Below are 22,510 nucleotides of genomic sequence, written 5' to 3'. Positions count from 1 at the left end.
TGGATCAGAAACTCAGAGGTGATACCAGTCTGGCCAGGTCGAAGAGTCCCACCAAACTCTGCACGTTAAGGTGGATCTTGGGATTAGTGGTGTAAAACCGATATATAATGTTATGCCCTGCATTAAGATGGAAATTAAACTGAAGCAGAGCTGGGATTCACTGGGGGTAAGAAAACCAGGCTGGAGAGTACAGCAGTCAACTGTACTTAGTTTCATAGTTGTTAGGGGCTGGAAGGGGCCTTACAAGATCATTGGGTCCACCCCCCTGCACTAGGCAGGAAAGACTGGTGGGATCAGATAACCCCAGTAAGATGAGCATTGAAACAGTCTGTGCCCATTATTTTTTCTCCTCCCCTGGGGGCCTTGGTGCATAGATACTCCCCCAAACCCTGATGTATGCCCCTGACATACTTATAGTACCCCTGCACTTCACATCTTTTGCTCCTCAACAGCATTAGACCTCTCTTCTGGACCTGCCTCCCCCCAGCATGGTGGAAGCAGGAGTTGTGAAGCCCCACGTCAGGCTCCCTCCTAGGGAGCGATTCCCCAGTGCCAAGCAGCCCCATCCCCGTGGCTTGGATAGGATTCAAAGCACAAAAGACGGGCAACCAGACTGTTGGGTACTCGCCTGATATGACTCTCCAAAGCACAGTTTATTCAGAGCTCCCCCAGACAGAGCTGCTGCTGGCATTAGCGCTGGTTGGCAGGGGCGACTGCGTGGGATCACACATCACCTGCCCAGCTGTGCTTTTGCTGATCTACTGGGAAAACTATTAGCAGCCTGCTGGTTACAGAGCAATATTTAGTAGCCAACTGTAAGTGGAAGAGTCTACATCCCTTAATCACTTGCATATTGTATGTAGCCTACACACAGGACCAGGGGGGTGGGTTTCTAAAGAGCCTGTCCCCCTACTCAGAACATCGATGGCAGTTCTGATGTGTCCAGAGATGCACACAAGATATTTGCTGGGAGGGGAATGAAGACTTCACAGAGCAGGGAAGCAATTTATGTGGCTTTCTCTTCCCTACATGCCGTGGGCCAGAACCTCAGGTGAGATTGCTGATGCTATGCCAGTGTAGACCAGCTCCCCATAGCACTCCTCGGCATTTCCATGTCTGTTATTGCAGTTCACGCGTGCACAGTTTCCTCATTTAGCAACCCCTGCCTGGACTCACCCAACTCCTTCAGAGGTATCGAACTGCATGCAAAGTTGCACAGCTTTGTTGGCTCTCCCGGCAGCTGAGTGCCAAGATCTGCTTGCTCGGTCAGGGCATGTGTTGTAACCTAAACTCTCGACTTGACCCTCTTTGCCACAATTCACTATCAGCAGTTACTGTGCAGAAGACTGTTCTGTCCATCCTTCCTCATTTTGCCCAACTTACACTCCACCCTTGCACTGAAACAAAACAATTTCTTTACCCAGATCATAAAACATATTAATCCATCATGCATACTTTAAATCATGCAAATTTTCCTGTTTCAACTTGTTTTTAACAATAGGACCATTCCTGGTAATTAAAGCAAGGGGGTGATATGAAGCAAGAGGTTCTCTTTATAACTCATCATTTGTCCTTAAATCATGTAAATCCTGCAGAGATGCCTTAGCCGGAGAGACTGGAGTCTTTCAAAGAACCCGGAAGCAGATGCCCAAATACTACTGCAAGTCAAAGTACCCAATTCCCTTTAACTCCTTTTGATGTTCCCAGCTGTGCATTGCCCATTTATACGTACACGCCTTCACAAGGCTGCTGTTTGAATTGATTCAAATTTGCAAAGCATTCCCTACACCCATGGTCAGCTGCAAAGACAAGGAGAGCTAGGCAGGTCCTTGACTTAATTAATTATTGATGAATATCATTATTAGATTAAGAAAGCTATTAGTAGATCTCATGCACAAAAACAACTTGCGAGGAGCAGCTGACATGGTGCAGGAGATGCTTTGGAGTGTGAGCTGAGGCCATACAACTTGGTTCAGTTGTGACACGACACAGAAGGATTTGAGTCTGGCTGATGTCTTATTTCATTTGCAGTAGATTAAAGCCTCCATCTGCAGACACGCACACAAGCCAGGCAGCTGAACCAGCATTCAGCTTTACAACACATTCAGGTTCTCAGCTCTGTCATCTCACTTTTGAACGTAAATTCCACTGGAAGTCTAGATGCTTAATTTTCTTTTTGTGCTTAAAAAAGCCTATTAGATCTTCATTGGCCCTCCTCCCTTCCTCCAACATTCTCCCCATAGCCCACAGTTAATGAGAAGAAATCACTATATTGCACCTCTCTGCTGAAATGGCAGGATTCTTTGGTTACCAACTCATTTGCTGTTTAATTGAAATCTTTTCTCCAAACTCATTTCCATACCACTGCTCTTTCTGAATGCAGAATTACAGCCCCGTATTGATCATCCTTCCCCCCGCCCCCAACCTCAATTGAGTTTACAAGCATACACACTGGTTTTTAAGCAACCCATCCTGCTGCCCTGGTCCAATCTGAAACCTACTGGCGTGGCTTGAGGCAATTTGCTAGATAAAGGGATCAAAAAAATGTAGTCTGAAATGTATGAAATCTAGACCCGCACCTACCATATAAGGTGCGTGCGTGGGTGGATATATAGATTAGTTCAGACAAGGTTTAGATGAGGAGTGGATTAAAGGCATTGGCTGTGAAGGAGCAGAGTTGGTAAAGCAAAATCCTAATGCATATTTCAGCTCATGTCTGGTCATAATTCTCTCCCCCCTGGCAAGAACAACATCTTTGCTGCCAATATGAAACAAAGCAAATTTAAGGATGGTGGGGTTTTGGTGGGGGGGGAAAACTGTACTCAGTACAGCCACTGACATTTTCAGAAAATTATTCTGCTGATCCTTTTCTTGAGATCAAACTGCATTTGTGATAGTTATGGGATTGAAAACTCGAGCTCTGTAGTTAAATTATTTGCCAGCCAGCGAGAAGGACTGGTGTAATGCCATGGCTCTTTATATACATGCCATGTCCTTGTCCATGACTGACTGCTGGCCATTTGGCATGCAGGTCATGTTGTTACAGGGGCTAGTAAACTTCCAGTTCATCTGAGTAATGACAGGAAATGAACCCTGCACTCAGCCAATTTAGGCACATTGGGTGCTGGGGATCGGAAGTGGTACCCACGCTTGGTTTGGGCTATCACGTTTGGGCTACCAGCAGGCATGTGCATTATCTGTGCATCTCTGGGTCTCTGAGCCTCTGAGGATGTGTGGTTGAAGCCCGGCAGTTATGCGAGTTGCTTCCATAGCCGGAGCTGTAGAGGTGAATACTTCCAGCTTTGGAGGCTGCAAGTTCAATGCCAGCACAGTAGTCAGGATGACAGATGCAAGGCAACCATGGAGCATATGGTGATGTGCAATTACAGTGAAGGAATAGAGGTCTTTGTGACCTCATCTTCTAAGTGCTATGCCAAAAGCCTATCAAATAGGAGATTCAAAGCCAATTTGGTAGAGATTTGCAATTCCTTTTGGCCAGAGAGGAAAAAAATTGCCCCTGTTCTATGAATAATCATTATCCCCATCCCTTCCCTACTACTGGAATATGGGTGAGAGACAGACATGTGTTAGAGACCACTCTCCTCAAGGCCTTCTCCCAAAGCAAACCAAGGTCTATCCACCACATCTCCGTGGCATTTCCAGAGAGGATTGACCTGCCTGTTTATCCCGTTATATAGATATGTTTCTCTGCACCTCAACTTGCTTCTGACACAAGACACAGCCCTTCTCGCTTCCCAAGACTGTGGAACAGCAGTAACAGGCTAGGCGCTGTTTAATCTTTAGGGACAAACATTGCACATAAACTGGTTTAAGTGATCAGAAACCGGCTTAACCTGCAACAGAAGAGACATTCAGTGCACATAAACCAGCTTCAAACTGGCCAAAACTGGTTTGAGATAAACCTGGTTGAATGCAGGATCAGACTTAACTGATTGAGTTCAAACTGGTTTATGCACTGTCTGTCCCAGACCTAGAGGTGAAGGGGGATCTTGAAGATCTACCTAATGCACAGGCGTTTTGCTAGGCCTTGCTCATAAGGGTGAATTGCACCGCTTACAACCTGGTGACTTGGTTTACTTCATGCTAATGGGGATTTAAGCCCGTGAAAGATGTTGGTTCCTGCTTTCCCCACACTCAAGCTCCTCTCTCATGAAGAGGATCGTTCCAGAGAGAGATGCTGCAGGCTTCCCAGCCCTTGCCAGCCAGAGGAAAAGGCCATGTCACCATCTTGAACTCAAGGTCCCTGCATTGCAGATACAGTTATCTGCAACGGCCAGGAAGAAAACATAATCCCTTTCCCCTACAGTCTAAAAATTCTGAGTGCATCGCTGAGCCATGTGACACCCACTAAAACTGGCAAAAATCATACAGCTCGAATCCCATCTGCCCCTTTGACGACGAGAACGTCGGAGCCCCGTACATGCCCCTGTACTATTTGCCAAGTAGTTACACGGTCATTGGTGCCCCGTAATAAAACAAAGCTAATCTCCAGGTGTATTTTTCCGCAGGAGTTCATATTTCTGATTTAGGCAGACGCCAGGGATCTGTACCAAAATTAGCAAAAGGATTTTCTTTTGTTTGTGATTTCCTGGTACTTGGGCAGCAGCTGGGATTCTGCATTCAGAGATGTTTGGGCTGGGCAAACAAATTACCAGCAACTAGCCTCATTAAAAAAAGCTGCAGAGGTAGCTCTCCAATCTTACAGTGGGACTCATACACTGACTTCTTCGTTTATAGATCCCGGGCACTCTCCGATCTGTGAGATGGAGCAGGGTGTCTACAAGGTCAAAGCTGGCCAAAGCTCGCCCTATGTAACCTCCTCCTCCTTTTTTCTATCACGCAGCTTGGCAGCTTCCAAAGAAGCCGAAGCAGCCGCCCGCTCTGCTCCCAAACCCATGTCCCCTTCGGACTTCCTGGATAAGCTGATGGGGAGAACTTCAGGCTATGATGCCAGAATCAGACCCAACTTCAAAGGTAAGCAAAACCCTGCCCATGTGGGTTTGGTTATTGGGCAACGATTGCAATTACCGCTCCCCGGAGGTCTGCCTGGATGCAAACGAAATATGCCTGCTTTATATTTATAAAACGCCTTCCTACCTGTGGGATCCCACAAGTCTTGCGCTCCCTTCTTATGCAGAAATGTATAACTGTGTATAGAGTCCACTTGCCGATTACTCGAGGGCAGCTGCCTTAAAGGGTGCAACCCAGTGGCTTTTTAGCAGTATACGCAGAACCAGACCCAGTCACTGGTAGGAAGCAAGGATGAAAATTGCATCAAATACACTGCAAAGGGGGCTGGGGTGGGCACACTGTAGCTGCCCAGCAGCAAGGGTTTGCAAAAACCTGTTCTTTCCCCATTGCCTATTGAGAGGAAATCCAGGTAGACCTGGGCTAGATGGAGCAGGGTTTTGAACTGGAAAAGGGATCTCTGTAAGGCTATGAAGCACGGTTCTGAATAATATATTTGGATTATACCTGGTTATTTCACATCCATGCATTCATTAGGAGGAGTTAAACCACTCACACAAAAATAAATATGAAATGAAGCCTTTAGCACATGTTATTGCACGTACATTCCAGCTGCCACACACTACAGGAAAATGACTTAAGGAATGGTTTGTTTTCCATAGTTTAAAAAAGAGTCACATGCATTAAAAACCATGCTGATGAGAAGACACAGCATGAAGGGAAGGCAGGAAGAATGGGTACGATTTCATCTAGGAAAGAGAAGACCAAACAGAGACTAGCAAGCAGTCTTCAAATACAAATAAGGTTGTTATGAAGAGGCTAGCAATCAATTACTGCCTGCATCCACAGGGGACAGGCCAAGTAGCAATGGGCTTAAATTACTATGTGAGAGATTTAGGTGGGATATTAGGAAGAGATTTCCAATGATGAGGGTGGCTAAGCCCTGGAACAGATTATGTGTAGGGGTTGTAGGATCTCTGGCCCAGAGGTGTTTAAGTGAATGTTGGACAGACATTTAGACTAGCCGAGCCCTCGCGATCCCTCCCAGCTTTGTTTTTCTAGCCTTTCATATGCCTCCTTCACCGTGAAATGAAGACACAAATAAAGTGAACAAGAATCAGGAAGAGCCATAAACTTTCCCATACATCGGTGTGTTGCGGCTCGATCTCCAGAGCCCGATGGAGTCAAGTATGACCGTTACATTCACTGGGAAACTCCCTTTCCAATGGGACAAAGTCCCACCTCTAGCTCTGCAGACACCTGAGGTTACAGAGTTCAAGTCATGATTTTTGACTTTATTATATAGAGAATATAGTCATGCATTCTCTATATAATAAAGAACAGTCATATATAGAGAATGTATGACTATAGACTATATGACTATTCTTTATTATATAATGTATGACTATAGACTATAATAAAGAACAGTCATATATAGTCATACATTCTCTATATAATAAAGAATAGTCATATAGTCTTTAGTCATACATTTGAATAGTCATATAGTCTATAGTCGTACATTCTCTATATAATAAAGTTTTTATATAGAGAAAAGCCAGCCATGATGCAAGACGAATCTACCGCCCCTGGCTCTCAAGTCAGGGGGTCTGTCTATTTGGAAGGGGTAATGCAGCCTCCAATGAGAAAAAGAATGTAGTAGCAGGAAATTTAAGGTAACCATTGCAAAGAATTAGGAAAAGGAGGATAACTCCCAGAGCTGCCTGCCTGTCCCAAAGGCACCGGACAGCACGAATGCACGCAAGTTCTCACGAATGGGTCTCTGAAATGTCCAGCTGCTCTACGGGGTCAGTAGCTGAGTTGCCCCTCAAGAGATGAAGCCAGCCCCTTCTTTCCAACACGCTCACCATGGACGGACACGTGCAGGGTGGAATCAGATGGAGGAGTGCCACCGATTGCCCATGACAAGTGCTGTTGCTTGGAGCTGGTACATACAGCACAGGAGGGTTGGGATACAGTGCTGAAGGCAATACCCTGGAGGCAGTGAAGCGGTGTTTGATTTAAGATCACATCTTCCCGCACAGCGGATTTGTTCCTTTCATTCACGCTTCCTTTCAAGCTCCGCTCTTGCTCCCCGCCTGACATCAGAGGCATCATTGCTGTGCAAATGGATTGTGATGGCCCAGAGCATGGCGACTTCGGGTCGGGAAGGAGAGCTGGGCTGGCTCTCATGGAAATCAAAGCCCTTCACGCTGCTCTGGCAGTCTGACTGTGAAGCCTGCGCTGCCTTTGAAGAGAACCAGCTCATAAGTGCCATCTAGAAAAGGTATCTTCCATGTTACATGGGTGTAAGTTGTAGCCCTGTGGGTCTAAGGACACAGGCAGAAAAGGTTCTTTGGGTAAATCTGATATTTTTTCTTAGACCAATTCAAATTTGCAAAACATTTGCAACTCAAATTTGACTTGGTCTAATAAAAGATATCAGATTTACCCAAAGAACCTTGTCCACCTAAAAAAGAAAAAAAAAAATCTTGCTTTCAAGCAACACTCTTCCCATCTAGCATCGTGGCTCTAGCAAGCCTTCATCCATCACTCCTCTGAGCAGCCACACAGGCTTGGGCCCTCCAGATGCCAGCTGTGCTAAATGCTCACATCTGGCCACAGCTGCTGCTGCACCCCGGAGGCCCTTTTGTAATGTGACCTGACAAGTTGCAAATGGCACAGCGTTTTTTATCCGCATCCTGCAGTGAGAGAAAGCCAACTCTGGTATCACAAAATACCTGCTCCCAACTGGCTGGCTGCTGTGCTGAAACCCATGGAGGCTTCCCTCACACGGGCCTCATCCTAAGCAATGCTGGCACTCAGCGCTTCTGCTGCTATTCAGAGACGTTGCAGTTTCTCGAGGGCAGGACCCGTCATCTCCTGGCATGCTGCAGACTCTTCACCTGGCCTCCACCTGTCCCTACTAATAACAAAAGCATTCAGAAGCGTTTCCCAATCACTGGCTACCCAAAGTTGGCTGTTCGGATGAGTCAGGCACTAAGAATAACTCAAACAAGGTGTTTCTCAAGCCAGGGACCAAAGGAAAAAACTACCGGATAGATGGACCCTGCTCATCTAGAAGGCAAGAACTGGGAACTGGAGGAAGGAAGGAAGGAAAGAGCCATCCAAACGACCCACTGGTCCCCTTGCACTCCTTTGCCGATACCAAAGCTCATCAAGTCCAGTGGTCATTAAGGACCCACCGAACCCTTGGGCACCCACTCACTGGGTGCAGGGCTTAGGCCTTCATGGTGCATCCCCACGTGTAGGTGCGCAAAGCTGCGCAGGTCTCATTTCATACCCGCTCCGCATCGGGGCAACCGACTACATTGAGCAGGTCAATGGCGAGTCAACCCCTAAGCAATGGCATTCGTTAGATGTCTGTTCTTCTAATGCACTCTTCCAATGCAGGCCATTTTTCATTTTCGAAGCCTCTTTTGGCCCATTCTTTGTCCTGGACTGCTTCTCAAGATAAACCAGGCCCTGCAATCTCACCCAGTGTTGCCTGCTGTTGTTAGCTCCTAATTTCTGTGCCTTGTTTTGTTTCTTACCTTCATCTTTCCCTCCCCCATCCCCCAGGAATAATTCGGCTATGATAATGCAAAACTCTTAGGAGCAATTCATCATTGCAACAGCTCCTGCAGTCCATTGGCAGGCAGTAGGCTCTGTCCCTGGTTTTCCCAACATTAAGAGAATCCTCCCAGAAACCAATAAAAAAAAGGGAAGGCACGCAGGGTTAAAAAATGCACCATTGCAATTGCTTGTCGCCATTGTGTGCGTGCACACACGAGAAATTAAACTTTAATATTTAATGAAATATATACACTATCCTTCTGCTGAAGGCAGCTGGATTGTAATTTTATTCGAGATAATTTAATTTCAGATTTATTTCAATGAACTCCACCTTCCCCGTGGGGGCAGTTCACTGGCTGGCTCTCCCACACATAAATCAGGATCCAATTTATATGGAAGTCACAGACGCAGCTTTGCAGAGCTTGGGGTTGTAGCTCTCCAAGCACGTCATTTAAATTAACTGGCAGTAACTCATCAAGGCACTTTAATGGGTTAGATCTAAATGAAAAAGTAGAGCAAGACTGTGCTGGATCAATGTGGGGGGCTGAGATTAGAAAAGGGAGGGACATTTATGGGACAGCCATCTTCTTGAGAACAAGAAGCATCCTCGGTGTTTGGGTAGGATTTAGCAAGTGAAATTAGCCCTTGGGAAGGCAAGAGTGTGAACGTGCTGGGAGAGGCGCTATAGGCTTCCCTCCCCACTACACCCATGCTTTGATACTGAATTGCAGTATCTTCCCCTGGTAGGAGACAACCCGATCCCTGTACAGCTGTGTTTCACTCCAGAGGTGGCTGCATTAGTGTGGTCGGTACAGGGCATTTCTAGCTATCCAGATAAAGACTGGGCTTTTAGAGGAGCAGAGTGCTCACAGCGGCCACCAACTGCAAGCAGAGATGCAGGCATTTAGCACCTCGACAAAGCAAGTCTGCTCTTGGCAAAATCCTGCTCGGGTCCACCAAGGAAATAGGACTGCAAATGTAGCAGGCACTAAGTCAATGAGCAGCTCTACCTGCAGTGACAAAACAGCTGCAATATTTCGCATACGCCGGGGTGCAGATGGCAGCTTCACTAGGTTATAACGTAGCATCCGTGCAATCAGCATGCATGCCCCTCTGGGCTGAAAGGCTACAGACACCTATTGATTATTTGCTAATGACATAACATAGCCTACTGTTTTACCAGCACGGTTCCTGGACCTGCCCTACTCACCTCCCCCAAACACACACGGCTTCCAGGTACTTGCCCCCAAACTGATTCAGAGAAGTCAGTCATTCTCTTCTCCACCCAAAAGACTCATCACAGAAGGAACCAGCAGGTGCCAACTGCATTTCTATCAATTAGAGTGGCCATAACACAAAAATACATCATTCCCCCTCCCCATCTGATATCCTAACCTATACCTATGTTTAATGAGCCTGGCTACTGAAACCTGTGGATCAACCAGTGAGAGAACGGATTTTCGCAGTAAAAAAATCCAGACAAGACCTGCTGCACGCAGCCCTTTCCCAGAGTGTGCCATTGCTAGCCAGCTGTAAAGTTACTCTCATCTTCTACTAGGTACAAGGCTTAAAAAGGAGGGAGACATGAAAAAGAAGAAAAAAAAAACCCCACAAAACAGGCTTTGAATGTAACATTTGCAATCAAGAAATTCCATTAATTTCTACCGAGGAGGAAATGTACATTGATTACAGACCAGAAGAGCCTTGTCAAAAAAAAAAAAAAAAAAATCACTGGACCAAAAATGAGCAAGTATTTCATCTTTGTGCAGCTGCGAGATTGCAGATGTGGCCTCTGATGTCAAGTCCCTGAAGTATACCAAATCTAAGCCGTCGGGCAGCACGTGAAATACTAATGTACAGCTGAGAGGCGTGGGGTAGAAACAAGATCATCTCTGACCACTAAACTCATCTTTAGATCCTCTTTTTTTTGGAAGAACGTCCCGGATGAGACTGTTCCAGAGACTGAAATTTTGAGCACCTAGAACGACAGATGTTCGGTGTCTGCGAATGAGTGTTTACTGAGCATCGGGAAGGAGAGGGAAGGAGAAGTAGTTCATGCTCCAAGGATCTTACAATCTAAATGAGGCAAACAATAGAGTGAAAGCACCCAAGAGCCCCAGGCGCCAGGCAGGAGGCCAAGCCGGGAGAGGCAGAGTGGGTTTGCACGAGTGCTCCTTTATCTGGATGGAGAAGGATTGGCTGGGCAGGAAAGCCAGCTCCAGGCTGACGGAGCTGAATGGAAGGGATGGGCATCATCATTCAGAAGGGAGCTTAGACACCAAGGCCTTGCAGCCGGGTGCAGACAACACCCACTCTTGGCAAACCCCCAACGCATGTAGGCACGCATCCACATGCTTCCGGCAGCTCCTCACAGCTCCCCCCCGGGAGCCGTGCTGCCAGGGTGCACTCTGGGAAGGTGCCAGCTGCTGGATGGGTGGTGGCAGCTGGACTAAAGCATGGGACAAGCTGCAGCCCGCTGCCGGACAGCAACAAAACCCTTTCTCCACTTCACAATGCTGGAACAACTCAGCTGGCAGAGGTGGGGGGCTCTGCTGCCTCGGACCTTAGACGAGTCAGCAAAGCACCCTGTGCCTCAGTCTTCCCATCTGTCAAGTGGAGCCAAAAGCACCTCCTTTCTCCAACCTGCCGCATGCCTCAGCTATTTTGATGGGAAAGACCCCAGCCAAGATGAGCTTGGGTGCTTTTGTACTCGACCACAACCACACCAATTCCACACCCAGAGCTGAGGGATCCCCAGTCACTGGGTATACTGGAGACCAAAATCTAGACCAAGCTGTGGGATAGCCACTTCTTTCAATGCGTTGGAAAAATAGCAAGTCATTACTCTTTTTTTTTTTTTAGCATGCAATAGGTTTATTCATTAACACATGGCTTTTTGAAACATATTCTGAACTTTTCTACTTGCGTTTGATTTGGGGTCTTTTCTGGAGAGCTTGGTTTTGGCACATTGCTTTAGTAAACTTATTATTTTGAATCAGGAAACGGGTGAATGGAATTTCTCTTGCTAAGACTGAGTTCTTCTAAACAGCTATAAATACGGGAATGACGCAGCGTGTTCAAAAACTACGATTAGGTTCTTGCTGGGTTCTTAATTATCTGCTTTTTGGGGTCAGAGTGTCAGACTATTGTTCACTGTCAGAGGTGCAAGAAACTTGCCCCCTTTTTTTTTTAAAAAAAAAAAAAAAAAAAGGAAGCTGAAATTCTGACATGGTCACAGGACTCCAGAAGATGGAGCTTAAGGGGGGGGAACCCCTCCCAGATCTCACAAAATCCAAATGGCTGCATGTGGCTGAATATGGATCTATGCTTCAGTCGCTGGTGGGACCATTGTTAGTGCAGAGGTGGCCAAGCGGTCTAGACACGGCAACCAGCAGCTCTGCGTAGGCAGATTTACTCTGATGAGAAGCTAAGCAAATCATCCAGCCCAGAGCTCCTGGAGGCTGCAGCCAGCGATGCTGAGGGATCTCCGCACTAGGCTGCAGTCACAGGAGTTGGCTGCAGAAATGACTGCAGTATGGACAAGGGAGGCCAGCTGAAGGGTCCAGACAGCTCAGGGGATGCAGAACGAGAGGAGAAAGGAACGTTCCCTCCAAAGACTTGCAAGAGGCAGGAGTAAACTCAAGGCATCCAGAGACAGAGGGGGAAGCCCTCAGCGGGTCCTTTTCTGGCTGCAGCAAGCCCTGCTGAAGGGTCCAGACAGCCCTGCTCAGTCCCCACCCCAGCCCTGAGCTCTTCCCTACGTGCTGTTTCTCTGCTGGAGCAGTCAAGGTGAAAAGGCTCCCCCTTCCCCTCACCCCCATGTACGTGCTGCGTTAGCCCTCACTTGGCCCCGGCTCCGTTGTCCCCGTTGAGTTGCGCAGCCCCACTTGAGCCGTGCACAAAGCCCTGCTCGTGCGGAGGGGGGTTTGCTGACTCGGCTAATCCCCTAATCCGCCAAAGGTAAAACGGTCAGGTAATAACAGGCACGAAACAAAGGGGAGAGGGAACAAAGCGCTGGGCGGCCTGTTTCCGATGACTCCAATATAGCGGCAGAGTCGGGATTCCAGCTCTAATCCTCTCCTCCTGGTCCAACAGGCCCTCCCGCTGCGCCCAGAGTGGCTGGCCTCTGCCTCCGTTTAAAGGGGCAAACTGAGCTTTCTGGCCTAGCAGGGCTGTTACGAAAAGGCTGCAAGAGCAAGCAGAGGCTCAGCTGGTGGAAACGGATGGTGCGATGCCAGTCTCCATCAGCGGAGGGGCTGACTTTACCCCATTAAAGAGCTTGTATTGAGAGTCAGGCATGGCCCCAGAATGTGATTTCAAACTAGAGAGGTAAGAAACTGCCACCCACTTTATCCCTCCAAGTCCAGGCAAATACTAGGACTTCTCCTGGGAGTGAAGGCAACAGGTAAAAGGAAGTCTACAGGTCCTGAACCCTGTGCTTACCCCTTACTCAGGCTTTATTTTCCATCACCTGGTGCTGAGCTGCAGGCCCTGGCACCTTCCCAAGTCCATCCCTGCGCAGCCTCAAGCCAATCAGCACCAGAGTCCCATTTGCACACACCACTGGTGCACGGCTGCACCACGGCACGCACCACTGGTGCACGGCTGCACCAACATGGGTTTGCCGCCAGCACAACATGAAGGGCCACAAACCATGAACCCTCTCACAATGCCGTGTGACCACCCTGGTTTCTCCTTCAGTCTCCAGCCCCTTCCACCCATGCAGACTGCCACCCACCCTGAGGCTTGCAAGATACAGTCAGCTTCCCACACATGTGTAAGACTAGCAGATGCGTGCTCTGGAACATGGATGAGAAGCACATGTCAGATCCAGATCCTGTAGCAAGTGCCAAAGAAGCTGTAAAGCCTCCCTGGTTGCAATGAGTGAAGGAAGGAGACTCCCTCAGGGAATGTCTATGGCTCAATATTAGAGTCTTACCAGTTAAAACCAGCCTCCTGTCATCCTCAGGGAGCAGTTTCCTGAAGACTGACTGAGCACAGGCCTCAGGATCTGACCTCCTAGAATACAGTCAAGTGCCGAACACGATCGTGGGGACATACGCAGATCCCTTGTAGATGGTCAGACATCCATGGGAAAGAGGAGGGGTTGTGGCCTGCATAGTCCAGTCAACCACCATGCCAACAGCAGCTAGTTCTTAAACAGAAGTGCTCAATGAAGCGCTTTCCTAGCAAGGGCAGTATCATTACCCATTGCGCAGATGGGGAAACTGAGGCACAGGGTGGAAGAATGATGTGCTTATGGTCACCCAGATGGGAAGCGGCAAAGCCAGGAATAAATCCTGTGAGGCCACAAGTTCCCACAGCAAGGCTGAGTGACCTCTCTCTAGAGCCACGTTACTGATACAGTCTTATTTTGTCGTGCAGGCCCCCCAGTAAATGTCAGCTGCAACATTTTCATCAACAGCTTTGGTTCGATTGCCGAAACCACGATGGTAAGTAAATGCAGCATTCCTGGCTTTTATTATGCTAACGTAGACTGTTGCTCTCTTTTCCTGGGGTAGACCTCAGGTGGGAATAAATTAATAGCTCCAATTTACAAACCTCGAGGCATTTCACTGTTCAAAGACTATGATCCTGCATGCGTCTGCACATAAAAATAGATTTCAGGAGCTGATGTTCTCAATTGTAGAATACACGGAATTGAGGGAAGATGTAAAATGTGCTCCATTTACCTCTTGCTTAAGATCTGACTAAGGCCCAAAGTTCAGAGATGCATCCAAACTTTCAAGGGCATTTAGAGGTGGGATTTTCAAATGAGCCCATTGTAGAGCAAAGGGATCAGAGTTAAGTACCGATCCAGTTTGCACCCTGAGGCTGGGGAAGGTCTTCAGATCTGGATTCTCTTTGGAGCCCGACTCTGCAGGGGGAAACTGAACAGTCACGTGATCAAAACCAACATACGCCAACACAGGCCATCTTCATCAGGAAATAAATGAACATTGCTAATAGCTGCATCTAATTTGTAAGGAGCTAGGAAAAGGAGATAATAGTTTTTAGATGGAGCAATGAAAGGTCAATTGTGATATAATCAGCAAAAAGCAACCCAAGGCTCTGTAGGTACAATGCCTTCCCGATGTGTTAATTAAAAGATCATCCAGAAACATCTGCAGAGGCTTCCTCAGCCCGCCAAAGGGTTTTTAAACCGGACAGCTTGCTAAAAAAAATGGTTTGCCAACTGTTTAAGTTGGTCTAATAAAAGATATCAGATTCACCCAAAGAACCTCGTCCATCCAGAAATATGAGGTTCAACTGTTTTTGTAATGGTCTCTCTGGAAAGACGTGGGATGAAATGTGCATAAATCCAACTCCGGTACTTTGTCCTATGCATTAAGAACAGGTTTCGATAAATACTTCAGGAAATCAAGTCCTCAGCTGCATGGCAGGACAGAGCGAAGCCCAGAAACACCTGCCGCTGTATCGTGATGTTCCTAAACCCCTTGCATGTGTGCAGGTACAGCAGAATAAATGACAACTGCATTGAATTTTATCTTTGTTCATGAGCTGGAGTGTGGGACCCTTATGAACACATGGCCTCAACGCACAGCATCACTGGGTGCTGCGTGCAATCAGGAATTCATTAAATAGATCCTCCTCTGAAAAAGTATTAAACTGCACAGGAGATGGGGCTGGTCTATTGATCTCTCTGTGTGTTATAGAGAAAGATGATATTACATAGCTGGTCTATATTGCTTCCTAAGGCATATCATAAACCATACATTAAAATGCAAAGGCAGAAATCCCAAATGAACTGGGCTGACACAAACAAGCACATCTTAAGCTAGCCTAACAAGGAGAAACATGTGGCAGACTTCAGAAGCATATTGCAGGTATTAGCTATGTTTTGCGGGACGCATCATCTTGGATTCTCCCCTCCAAAAAAAGGATTCCCATTCCTGCTTGGAAAGAACTGTATTTTTTTCTGCGAGTGCCTCTGTGAGCAAAGGCAGCAGATGTCAATTCTGCTTCAACAAACGCTGCGAGACAAGAGCATAGCTCTTGGGAGCAGCCACTGGGACTCACCAGTGCCCTGGCATTTTGGATCGAGCGCTGAAAAGCTGACCACCTAGCAACTGTTTATAGCAATGTGACAGAAGAGCCAGGCTGAATGAAGGAGAGACAACGTCAAGAGGTTGTAGCTTGGCTTTGTGGCCAATCGGAATGAAAAAATGAAAAAGAAATTCAAAATTCCCTGCAAAGAAAAAATTGGGGGTGGCAGGCTGGGGGGAAATGGTCGCAGGTCAGCTGAAACATTTTTGTTCCAGGGTCCACTTTTTATTTTTGGCATCATCATTTCAGAATGATTCCGGCTGAAACATCCTGTTGGAATATCTTCCCCTCTTATTCTCTTCCAAGATATTGTTCCAGCGAAAGCAAGCCCGCTTGGGGAAGCGTTTCAGATTTAACAGAACCTTACATTTCAATGGAAGATTGCTTCACCGAGGTTTCATAAACCAGCGGGATTCAAAACAACCACAAGAAACTTGCTCTCTCTAGAGCGAGTAGAAGAACTAGGCCTACAACTCAAGATGCATTACACATTTGCAAAGCAGCAGTGCAGAGTACGTGACTCTCTCATGTCTCCAGAGGCTGGTCATGTATAGGCTGGCATCAGCTATTGCTGGGGCTGATGACATTTTTCTATTTTAATGTAACAACATGTTAAACTTAAAAAAAAAAAGAATTTCCCAAGAAAATATTTCCTTTCAGTTCAATCCCAGTTTTCCGTGGGGATAAAAAAAGGGTACCAGACCAAGCAACTGCTCCCAGTTAGTGGACTTTGGGTGGAAAAGTAGAAGCACAAACTTTCAGCCTCGAAGGTCGTGGATTTAAATAGCAAAAACAGAATTAGTTAGGGTAACATCATCAAGTTTACTTCACTGGCCCAGTGAGAGGAAGTACGTGGTTCAAGGGACGCTGCGACTCAAGTCTGGTCTTCAGATTACAGAAGGCCCCAGATTTGTACACTTCCGATGCTCCATTTCTACACCACATTGCACAAAGTAGTTCCCTAGCACCAGAATCATGGGTCTTTCCCATTGCTGCATGTATTTTTATTTGTATTTCTATACACAAATATACTTGCATTGGGACTCTTAGTTGATGTACAAGACACGGCTGTTGACTTATTGGCCCCACACCAGACTCTTTATAAGACCACCGATGAAGGAATGCTTCATAGCTTGGGGCTCCGTAGCATCAGGAAGAAAACACGAGCATGAGAAATAAAGAAGTTGGGAAACTTGAGTTCACATCCATTAAGGACAGGTGGTGAGGGGAGAAAAAGATGGGAGCAGTCCGAGGGAATCTATAGGAGCTCCCAAAACCAAGCCAAGCAAAGAGTGAAGAACTGTGAGATCTAGAAGAAAGCAAAGAGGGAAAATTCACATGTGAAATGAGGTCCCATAGGTAGGGCCAGGGAAGAGGCAGTCCTTCAAGATCAGCAGATGCCAAGAGCTCTCACTGCTGCATGGGACCAAAAATGAAGGCAACACAGGCCTGGACTGGGCCCAATATGTCCATAGGTGACTGAGATGAGCAGACAAGGCTCTTATGGCTTTATCTACCCTGTGTTTAATCCAGCCCAAAGATAAGAAAAGAAGCCGGTACCAGGAACGTATTGAGCTAAACAAGCACTTAAAGTCAGGAAACATTAGAGGGCACAAAGAGCAGGACAGATGGATGAATGAGTCTAGCTGGCCTCTTTCTGTCCTGAAATATTACTATGGTAATACATTCAACAGCAGGTGGGTTCCATATTTAACATAAATATGAGAGGCATCCTTTCCTGCAGCTGATTTTATTAGCAACTTGGGCAGTTCTCTTTTGGCTTGCACACAGAGGAACGGAAATAAAAAGTTTCAAATCTCGTACAAACTAAAAATAGCAGCTGAAATCCATGGGTGCCGGGTCTCTCTACGGAGGTGGAGCGGGTTTACCAGCAGGTAATAAATGAGAATTGAAAAGAAAGATCACGTGCTGACATTTTGGGATTCTAATTCTCAGCAGTGCTTTTTTGCATACGTATTTGTCAGCTGCTTAAAAGGCATTTCATACTGAATTCATCCCATTTGAAAAGGGCAAACCAAACGTGACCTTATAAACCAGCTGCAACACAGCCACACTCGCCGAACTAGCATCTAATAAGGACACGAGAAGCTGGAGGCTCTATCTGTCCAACTGTAAAATACTTGTTTGAAGCCATCTGTACATAAGCCATCCAATCGGATAATGAATCCCGCCTGGAAATGGACTTCCAACAACCCGCTAAACCTCACGAGCTCCAATCCAGCAAGAATCAAACAGCTGATAAAACCTAGCAGGGAAAATATGGCTCTTGAGCCTGTCCTTCATCCAAAGCCCAGTCACATGAGGAACAGCAAGCACAATGGGGAAGGAAACTGAAAAAAAAAGTGTTTTCTCTCGGCTTCTTGGCATTTGCTGTTTCGAAGCCTGTAACATTTTCCAATTCACAAAAAAAAAAAAAAAGACATATCCCGAAATGGGACTTTAGATGCAAAGTGCACAAACAATATATAAAAAAAGGCAAAATGCAAGTATGCCTCTGGACAACACTTAAATTCTAATTTGGAAATAAAAAATAATATCAAGAAATTCTCATTTGGAACACGGTACTATTTCTGATTGGCTGGGGAAGGGAAATTCAAAGGGTTTAATTTGCCTTATATCCTACAGTGATATGCAAAGCACCCACATGCCAGTGGTCACCCAATTTCCATGAATATTTTGTCCAACTAGCGGTATGAGGTGTAGAGATATCTCTTCAAATAATACTCCGCATTTTTCCCCCCTGAAGTTTCAGTTAATTTTTCTCATCGGGAACATCTGTTCGGCTCTGTATGTATGCAGGGGGTTTCCCCCGGCAAGATATTACACCGTTCTGCAGCAGGAGTTTTACTAGAAGAATAATTCGCTAATGTAGCTTAAGGAACAAAGCAGCCCTCCCAGCCACATGTGAAATGGCGCCGAGGTCTTCCTGTGACCTCTCCAGCAGTGCTGAGACACTTTCCCCTTCCCTGTGCTTGCAAAACCACCCATGCTTGCACTAGCTTTGGGCTCACCAGCTCCAACACTGCTCCCCACAGCTCCCTCACCCCTCAATTGCAATAGGATGACTAATGCTCTGCAACCTGCAGTGGCATTCAGGCCCCATGTGGCCTCCATGCATTCCCCCTCCTCTGACGTGGTGAGAATATACCCCCGTTACCTGCACTGCTATGTGAAACCTCGATAGCTTGCAACGGAGGAAAAGGCCATCAGTGCTGGCCATAGGATGGGAGACCCCACAACATCACCCTAGGTCCAGGGATTGCAAGTCCTGAGAGTTTCCAGTTCCAGGAAGAGCAAGTGCCAGGGCAAGGCAGCCCCAGGTTCTCCTCTGGGTCCCAGCCAGGGACTCTGCATTTAGCAGCAGGAAGGGGCATTTTTTCCTCTCCCTCCCCCTTGCCCCGGCTTGTGTCCTACCTTCCCTGCAGGGGCAGTCTCAGTCCTTGCATAGCTTCTCTCAGCCTCTGTCTCCGAAGCCTCTCCCAACCCAGCCAGGGCTCTGCCTACCTGCTGCCTAACCTGCACTCACTCACAGCACCTGCTTCCTCCGGGAGGGCTTGCTCACAGCTGGGGAAGGTAATAAGGCCTTACATTAACCCTCTCCAGATCATCACCCTGCTGGGTGTAGCTACCCCATCACTGGGAAGTAGAGCAGAGCAAAGTTAAGCCTCTCCTCCCATTCTCCCAGCAAATGAGTGACAGACCTGGGTAAAACACTGGATTCATTACCCATAGCCTCCATTGCTTTCTTAGACCAAGACAGACAGTCAAGAATGCACCTGTAGCATTAAAGAAAAGCACCCTTCAGTCCCATGCACCATCCTCAAACTGAAAACAAATCCTCTAGATTGTCTTCTTTCCAGGGAATAAACAGGGAATCAAATAAAGACTTGTTTCTGGTGAACCGAACAGTTTTAAGCTGGCTTGAGTGCAGTCTTCCTCCACACTGACCTCTCCTTTCCTCTTCCTCCCCTCAGAGAGATGTCAGCAGGGCTTTGTATGTTCTCCTCAGCCGTTTCTTCTCTGGCTGCTTGGGCCTCCTGGACCCAGCAAAGACAGATCACATATATGCCACTGTGCTATTCAGGCTTACAAGGGGGCAAACTTCAGACCCTTGTAGTTAAATAAGGATGTTTGAAGCTGAGAGCAGCCCCTAGTCATGACTTGGAAATTATAGTCCCCTCCCTGGTGAAAGGATAAATGGTGGCTGTGGGTCATTACCTGCCTGTCTACATTAGCTCTGAGGTCCTTTGTCAGCATCTGATTTTCCTAAGCTGGCAAGTCAAAGTCTTTTGCGAGTGTTGCAAACCTCCTGATCCAACCACAGTCTTCACTCAGGCCGGGACATGGGAAACCAATGTCTTTAGAAGTGCTGAGAGATGATCTTGTCAGTGGATGAATTGATTCCCATCCTCCTTGCCCTCAGCAGCACTCACCATGAGATGAAGTGGAGAGCCAGTACCAATGGGAAAATGCACCTGCATTGCTAGACCTCTTGCTTCTGGAGCGCGGTGCTTTCTGGGAATGGTAGAGGATGCTGCAGGCCATCTCTTCAGCCATGCTGGGTACCCCAGATACATCCCCGCTTCTCCTGCATGCTCTTCATTGGCTTCCCAAAAACCCTGAACAACCTCAAGATCTCAGTCCTGGTTTTAAAGGCTTTTGAAAGACCACCCCAGGTCCCTCAGACCACTTACCTGCTCAGACTAAAGACTATGTTCAGTCCCTTAAACCCCCTTGGCACAAGGGGACTTTTCACAATGAGGACAAGGAGACAATCTCCACAAAGGTCGTGTTATCAGCTCTCCCAGGAACTCAGGACCATTGCAAAGCTCCTCAGCTATGAGGCACATTTTTGGGCCTTGGCTTCTCCAGTATCATGCTAGAGGGAGGTGTGCATGCCCTAATATGCAGAAACCCTCCCAAAACACTCCCCTGCATACAGTCTGGAGTAAGGAAGAAGAGAAACAATCATGCAATAGATGTCTGCCGCACTGCTGAATGCATGGCTGGAAGGCGCTCAGGCACGGTGGTGATGACCACAACGTAAGATCCTAATCAGGAGAGAGCACAGCAGGGGGATCATGCAAACTCTTGGGGTGGTGCAAGCTCTGCACATCCTGTCCAAAGCAGATTATGCCCCATGAGACAAAGTTCATCCTCATTTGACCCTTGATCAGGGTCTCACATGGGGAAGGACAGTGCTGCCCACACCCATCTGCTCCTCCTCTACCAAAGCCGTGATGGCAGACTTGCTCCCACCCAGCTCTTTCCTCCCGTTTCCTTTCTAGCTGGCAACTTCTGCAGCCGAAGCCAGGAATTTACTCCTGATTTTGAGTAACGCAAGCCCCCGTGGTGAAAATCAGTTCCTTTTCTACCCTCACCACGTGCCATCAGGCTGAGCACGCCCTGGGCAGCGACCGCTGAAGTTTCTTCCAAACATGGATTTGATTTGTGTCGTACACGAAACGGACGCCTAGATGGAGCTGACCTGCTCGTGTTCAGCTGGTTTGCAGCTGAATAAGCAAAACAGCTTTTTGCTTTCTGCCTATTAGGACAATTACATTGATTTCCCCTGACTGCAACCACCACTGATCTTTACAAACAGGGAGAGAAAGAAATCAATGCACGCAGCGTGTTCAGGTAGTGTCTGGGTGCCATGGAAAGGGCTGTTTGCACTCTCTCTCTCCTTTTCATCTCTCCCTCTTCCTTCTTCTCCTTGCAGACCTGTATGATGGGTTAGTCCTGCACAGGGGCCCTCATTATTAGATGTCCACAGTTACTCAGTTTTCTCAAGACAGGTTACCTTGGGGAGAGAGAGGTGGATAATGAAGTGAGAAACATCCACGAGTGCCTGTGAAGGTGACATTTAGAGCTCAGCAGCAGGAGAGGGTGGGGGAAAGTAGCCGGGTTTTGGGTTTTTTTCCCTCGCTCTAAAGTCCGTTTCCTTTAACTTCAAGTTGTCGGTCCATTTGCTGTTGTCAAAATTATTAAGGTCACTCACAGCTCCCAGGCTCAGATACTGCAGATGGGATTTAGCGCCTTAAAACTGATTTCTAAGGGACGTTATATAATGGACTGTCCTCACCAAAAGTGCAGGGCACCCAAAACACGATCGACTAACCCTCCTTCTGCAAGTCGGGGATTGCACGGTGGTGGAAGCCAATTCCCCCACGCCCATTTGGTTCGTTTCATCTTGTCCCTGGGACAAGAGGTCGTATATTTGGATTTCGATCAGCACGGGAGCTCACGCAGCGCTGCAGGCTGGGATGTCTCACGGGCAAATGCTGCGCTGCCAGTGCCACCCTGGTCTCCTCTTCCTGGTACGCTGCGGTGGGAACCGACAGTCAGTCCTGACGGCAGAGTCAGGAATAACCCAGCGGAGCCGGTGATCATTGTCTCGCGGAAAGGAAACAAACCAACCAGACCCTAAATCATCCACGTTGTGCCTTCAATACTGATGAGCGCAGAACGGCTGCCGCACACAGTCAGTTCATTGCCAGCGTCTGACTCACTGCTTCATAAAACGCTTCAGGCTAGCTCAAGAAGGAGAGGCACTAAATAAAACCATGACCCTGCTACTAACAATTAACTTGGTCAAGGGCAGTGAAATTGGTTTATGACATGATGCTCTGCCAGCTGCCAAGAGACTTGGACAATGCAAATGAAGTCAGGGACTCAATGCGTCCATCACCCACATGGGAGTCAGTGCTCATTTCTTTCTCCATCTTTCTCCCATCCTCTCCGTTTTAATTTGGCAGCTGCCTTTCTCATGTGAAAGACTGGGGGGAAAGGCACAGATACTACTGGGTGGCCAGTGGTCAACCAGAAGGAACCGAAAATGCGTTCAGGAGAACAGCCG

At 47.4% G+C, this 22,510-nt stretch overlaps 1 protein-coding gene across 4 annotated transcripts in view; it reads left to right on the top strand.

The window, feature by feature from the left end:
- Positions 1-22,510, top strand: part of GLRA1 (glycine receptor alpha 1) — a 51,260-nt gene that overhangs the window by 15,214 nt on the left and 13,536 nt on the right. For 2 of the 4 annotated variants that reach the window (XM_019535393.1, XM_019535392.1), the window contains exons 1-2: positions 4,869-4,995; positions 13,948-14,015. In XM_019535393.1, the coding sequence (XP_019390938.1) occupies positions 4,917-4,995; positions 13,948-14,015 (147 nt within the window). In that variant the 5' untranslated portion in view covers positions 4,869-4,916. Of the gene's footprint in view, positions 1-4,864; positions 4,996-13,947; positions 14,016-22,510 lie in introns of those variants that run through there. The other 2 variants (XM_019535390.1, XM_019535391.1) reach the window with 2 other exon arrangements.

The sequence above is a fragment of the Crocodylus porosus genome, unplaced genomic scaffold (genome assembly GCF_001723895.1).
Source record: "Crocodylus porosus isolate Cpor-Errol unplaced genomic scaffold, CroPor_comp1, whole genome shotgun sequence".
In the NCBI taxonomy this organism is placed as follows: domain Eukaryota; kingdom Metazoa; phylum Chordata; order Crocodylia; family Crocodylidae; genus Crocodylus; species Crocodylus porosus.
The sequence above is the reverse complement of the archived record's forward strand: the minus strand, read 5'-3'. Positions and strand labels throughout refer to the sequence as shown.